Source organism: Nannospalax galili, unplaced genomic scaffold (assembly GCF_000622305.1).
Source record: "Nannospalax galili isolate Female #2095 unplaced genomic scaffold, S.galili_v1.0 scaffold994, whole genome shotgun sequence".
Taxonomy (NCBI): domain Eukaryota; kingdom Metazoa; phylum Chordata; class Mammalia; order Rodentia; family Spalacidae; genus Nannospalax; species Nannospalax galili.
In genome coordinates this window covers 671349-677348 of record NW_008334099.1, presented here as the reverse complement: position 1 = coordinate 677348, position 6000 = coordinate 671349, and the positions used below count along the sequence as shown (strand labels likewise).

General features: G+C 37.4%; 1 protein-coding gene across 7 annotated transcripts in view; it reads left to right on the top strand.

The window, feature by feature from the left end:
- Klf8 (Kruppel like factor 8) overlaps positions 1–6000 on the top strand; it is a 257155-nt gene that overhangs the window by 187063 nt on the left and 64092 nt on the right. For all 7 annotated transcript variants that reach the window (XM_029561700.1, XM_029561703.1, XM_008829260.3 and 4 more), the window contains one exon: positions 2527–3091. In XM_029561700.1, the coding sequence (XP_029417560.1) occupies positions 2527–3091 (565 nt within the window). The remainder of the gene's footprint in view (positions 1–2526; positions 3092–6000) is intronic.

Sequence of the window (6000 nt, the reverse complement as noted above, 5' to 3'; positions counted from 1 at the left end):
TGCTTCCAGAACTCTCTGAAGGGCTGGTTTTGTGGACAAGAATTCCTTCAGCCTATTTATGTCATGGAAGATTTTTCTTTCCCCTTCAACTATATTTTATTATTTTTATTTTATGTGCATGAGTATATTGCCTGCTTACGTGTAAGTGCACCCATGTCATGCAATGCCCACAGACATCGGAAGAAGGCATCAGACTCCCTGGAACTGGAGTTACGGATGGTTGTTAGCCATCATGTGAGTGCTGGGAATCTAACCTGCGTTCTCTGTAAGTGCAGTCAGTGCTCTTAAGCACTGAGGCATCTCTCCAGCCCATACCTATTTTTTAAAAATAGTTATCACTATAATACCAGTACCTCACCTTATTTTTAACAGTAAGTATTTAATATCATCATATATGTAGTCAGTATTCAAGTTTCTCTATCTGTCTCACCAAAATATTTCTATTTTATTCCTTTCTGGTCCCTTTGAAGTCCGTCTTTTCTTGAGTCTCCTTTCATTGAACAGCAAGTTAAATCTTACTGAAATAGTCTTTCCCATGTCACTCCTCTCTTCCAAGCAATTGTCTTTTATTACCAGTCCTTGAACTCCTTCTTTCTTTTTCCAAATATGTAACTAAATGATAGGTCTGTTTTACATAAAGCATGAATTGTGAACATCTCATAGTTTAAAACTTCCATAACTCAAATATCATATTGACAGAGAATAGAGGTTTGTTTTGATTGTGAGCTAAATTAATACTATCTTCAAGACCATGTTCATGGACTATGTTGCTTGGTAATAGCACACATTATCCTTGAGATCTGAATTTATTGAATCTTTAGAAAAATTTTTCATTAGGTTGGAACTTTATATTCTTTTATATTGCATATTCAGTGACCATTTATTAGTACTTTTAAATTTATTTTAACTGATGAATCAAAAACATAAAGATTGTGCATATTAATAGGGTGCCATGTAATGTTTGGATATGTGTATACATTGAATAATGTGAAACTCATGTTCATATATTTAGCTCTTCAAACATATATCATTTCTTTTGGGTGAAATTTTTTGAAATCATCTCTTTTTTTTACATGTACAGTACATTCTCATTATCTGTAGATAATGCTATGTGATAGGACTCCAGACCTCCTTGCTTTTGTCAAAAAAACTTAGTTCCCATTGAGCAGTCATTCCCACATCTCTCTCCTTCCACTGTCCCCAAGCCCTGGAAGTCAACCATTCTATTTTCAACTTGTACAAGTTCAACTTTTTTTAGATTCCATATATGAATGAGATCATGTGATACATGTGTTTCTGTGCCTCAGTTATTTCACTTAAAATATGGATCTCCAATTCCATCCATGTTGAACAAATGGCAGAATTTTATTTCTTTTGGGGATGAGTACTAATCCTCTGAGTATATGTATCACATTTTCTTTACCCTTTCATCAGTTGCTGGACAGTTATATATTTTTCCATTTCGTGGATATTATGAGTAGTACTACAGTGAACATGGAAATGCAAATGTCTCTGACATACTGATTCCGTTTCTTTTGGATAAGGTAGTTTGTGTGTGTGTGTGTGTGTGTGTGTGTGTGTGTGTGTGTGTGTGTGTTGAGACCAAGTATTACTGTGCATCCCAGGCTGACCTCAAACTCATGATCCTCTCACCTCAACCTCTCCCATCTCAGCCTTGGTTCCAAGTGATGGCATTGCAGATACGTATATATTTTTTTAAATATCTCACAGTTTAGAAGTTGCAGCTTAATATTGCATATAAAATCAAATAACTGCCCTGTATTATATTCTCTAAGCATATTTCCTGTTGTCATATCTTTGCAAATAGAAATATTGTTACTTCTTTTCTGCCTAGAAAAATCCTACTAATTCTCTGACATTTAAAATGTTGAAGCCTTCCCTCTCTAGAGAGAATGAACTACACACACACACACACACACACACACACACACACACCCTTTTGATGCTGGAAATGGAACTCATGACTTTACTTATGCTAAGCAAGTGCTGTACCACTGAGCTACATCCACAGTTCCCTTTTGTTTCTCTGAAACACCTTGCTCATATGCAATACACTCATTTTGATATAACTTGTAAGCAATTCTATCATTACTCTTAGTATGCACATCTTCTTACCTGGACCATATGTATGTATGCTGTCACTGGACCTAGTACAATGATTTTTGCTTTTCATATAAAATTTTTATTAATGATCTTAGCTATTTTCTAATTGAATATCCTTTTATTGAATTTTTCCAATTAAAAATGAAATCTGATTTTAGATATGATTGTGAAAATTTAATGAAATGATTTTTATCAATTGCCTGGTAACTGCAGTGCAATACCTAACACAGGTGCTTAGAAACATTTCCCTTCTTTTTTGTTTTTTAGTGTGCTCCTGCCTCATTTCCTTCATTATCATATATCCTTCCATGAGAACAGAGATTTTCTTCTTTCATTGTTCACATGTCCCTTCAGGGTACTAATGGTAGCTATTTCTCACCTCTCATTTATTTGTTTATTTAGGTCACTGGTCCTGTTCAGATCAGAGATTCCCCTGTGACAGCTGACAGAAATAATATGACATCTCCACCACTCCTGGATTCCAACTCAATGGAGAACCCGGCCTTGTTTAATGACATCAAGATTGAACCACCAGAAGAACTCCTGGCTAGTGATTTCAATCTGCCGCAGGTGGAACCAGTTGATCTCTCCTTTCACAAACCTAAGGCTCCTCTACAGCCTGCTAGCATGCTGCAAGCTCCAATATGTCCTCCCAAGCCACAGTCTGCAAACCAAGCCATTATGGTATCTACTTCAACATCTGACACAAGTACTTCAGCAAACATCCCTACTGTTCTGACTCCAGGCTCTATCCTGGCCTCATCTCAGGGGACTGGTGGCCAGCCAATTTTACATGTGATTCACACCATCCCATCAGTCAGTTTGCCAAATAAGATGGGTGGGCTAAAGACCATCCCTTTGGTGGTTCAGTCTTTGCCCATGGTCTATACCAGTTTGCCTGCAGATGGGAGCCCTGCAGCCATTACAGTCCCACTAATTGGAGGGGATGGCAAAAATGCTGGATCAGGTGAGCATCAGTATTTCCCCCTTCCTAGGGGTCACTTTCCTTCAACTGATCTCTTTGAGTCATCGTATCTTGTCTCTTTTCATCTCCTCAAATTTTTCTTCGACACTGCTCCAAAGTGGAATTTTTCACAAACACTTGGGGTTTTTTGTTTTTGTGGGTTTTTTTTTTTGAGACGGGGTCTCCCTGTAGTCACAGGGACCTTATATAGACAGGGATGGCCTCAATCTCACAGAGATGAGCCTGCCTCTGCCTCCCAAGTGCTGGATTTAAGGCATGCACCAACATGTCCAGGTAACACTGGATTTTTTGTTAATTTTTATTTATTTAATAATTTTTATTGTATGTGTATGAGTGTTTTGCTTGCCTGTATTATATGCCAGTACACCATGTGCATGCAATATCCATGGAGGCCAGTAGTAGATGTCAGATCCCCTGGAACTGGAGTTATGGATGGTTGTTAGCTGCCATGTTGGTGCTGGGGAACCAAACCCTGGTCGTCTGCAAAAGTAACCAGTGTTCTTAACTACTGAGACATCTCTCTAGCTCCATAAACACTGCTTTTAGAACATTTCTCTTTAATGCTTAAGAATATGTAATGAGAGACTGGAGCGATGACTTAGCGGTTAAAAGCACTGACTGCTCTTGCAGAAGACCCAGGTTCAAATGGCAGCTAACAACCATCTGTAACTCCAGTTCCAGGGGATATGATGCCCTCTTCTGTCTTCCACAGCCACTGCATGACACAGGTGCACTTACATACATGCAGGCATAGCACTCATAAAATAAAAATAACATGCAATGAGTCATGTGTCATAGCACATGTCCATAACCCTAGCGTTTGAGAAAGTGAGACAGTAGCATCATGAGTCCCTGGCCAGCCCTTAGCTACATAGCAAGTTCTAGGCCAGGCTGGTCTAGGATACATAAGGAGACCCTGTTACAAAAGAAAGTACAATCAAACAAGAAAGCATATCCTTGAGTGAAATATTATGCATCTTCATATAACCTTTATATAATATTTTTGAAAGTACATAACAAAGAATTATATATTTAAAATATTACTGTCATAGTGAAATGCAAAATTTGAATACTTTTTAAATTTTATTTTTATTTTATGTATATGTGTGTTTTGTCTGCATGTATGCGAGTGCTCCCATGTTATGCAGTGCCTACAGAAGCCAGAAGAGGATGTCAGATCCCCTGAAAGAGGAGTTACAGATGGTTGTTAGCTGCCATATGGGTGCTGGGAACAGAACCCAGGTCCTCTGCAAGAGCATCCAGTGCTCTTAACCACTCAGCTGTCTCTCCAGTCCCAAAATTTAAATTAAATCCCAAACTAAAAGAATAGGTTAAGCTTACTAAGGCACTATTCCTGGTATTTTCTAGGTGAGTGTGCTAATTTTTCTGTGCCACTAAGAATGCTTTGGTGGAAAACTTCAGCAACATTTGTGTCGCTACTATACTTAATCAACCATAGCGCTTGTCGCTCACAATACCTTCCTTTTTATCTTCCCTACATAAAAGTTTCTGAGCTACCTCTTATTTAATATCTGTCACCTTCCTTTTAAGTTTTGATTGCTTATATCACAGGTACATGGACAGCTTCCTAAGTGAATTATAAATTCCTCAAGAAGAAGGCCATATTCGTGTGTGTGTGTGTGTGTGTGTGTGTGTGTGTGTGTGTGCAGAGACATTTACCACGGTGCTATATAGTAGTTGTCTCACCACAGATGATTTGTTGAGTAAATAAGGTTGAAATTTTGCACGGGAATGTTTTGTGTGATATAATATTACTATTTATTTATCTATTTGTTTATCTATTTTTTTTGTAGTACTGGTAATTGTGCTTAGGGTCTCACATGTGCTAAATGAATACTCTACCATAGAACTATATCCCCAGCCCTCCTTTCACTTTTGAAATTTTTAAGACAGTCTGTCTGACTTAACTTTTAAAGTAAACTCAGAGTCCAAAATGTATAAATTGCCTCCTTTCTTTCAATATCTCCAACAACACAGTTCCCTTCCCACAGTTATATTTATTTTAGTTCAGAATCATAAATGTTCAAAGAGAATTATATTGCTTCTGATATGGTTCCAGATCTATATAGCTTCACCGTGTCTATAGTATTACAATCAGTTTTGAGTGCTGTGCCTTTAGAAAGACATTGAAAAACTTAAATACAAGCAGAGGAGAGAGTCCAGGATGAGAAAGGGATTCAAACTCATGTCAGATGAGGAGAAGATGATGTCCAGCACACATTAAAGAGGCTAAGGGGGTATATATGACTGGAAATTCTAGGTACCAAATCCTGAGTCCCTTACCTTTGAAATTTAATTTCCTGTGCACTTTCCATCACTAAATGTCAGAGAGTTAGAAATGACATACAAAGCACCAATTTTCTGAGCTTCTACAGTGGTCTTTTTGAATAAAACTATTATTATACTTTAGGATTTAATTGTGGCAAAGACAATTTTTATGACAATATTGTTTTATAGGTATGACGCCCGTTTCTATGTAGGGAAAGAAAGCTAGGCAGCAAAAGGAAACAAAGAGAAAAGGAAATAAAATTTGCTGCATGAAAATTTGCTAAATTGAAGCAATAAGAGAATCAAGAAGTGGTTTGAAGGTGCTTTAAATGCCCCACACTCCTAACTCTAAAATCTCTCATTTCGACTGTCACTAGCAAAATACATTTTTTAAAGTTTTTGGTGTAGTTTCAGCCTGAGTACATTATTAATTCAGTCTAATTCTTATACCTGTGGGTCATACAGCCCCGTTGGAATTGGAAAATGGAATATCAAAAACTCTATTTGCATGCTACATTTGTTTGTGTTTTCTTAATGTTCACAAACTTTTAAAACATTGGTATATGTATATCAAGCACCCTCCACACAGAGACATGCATACA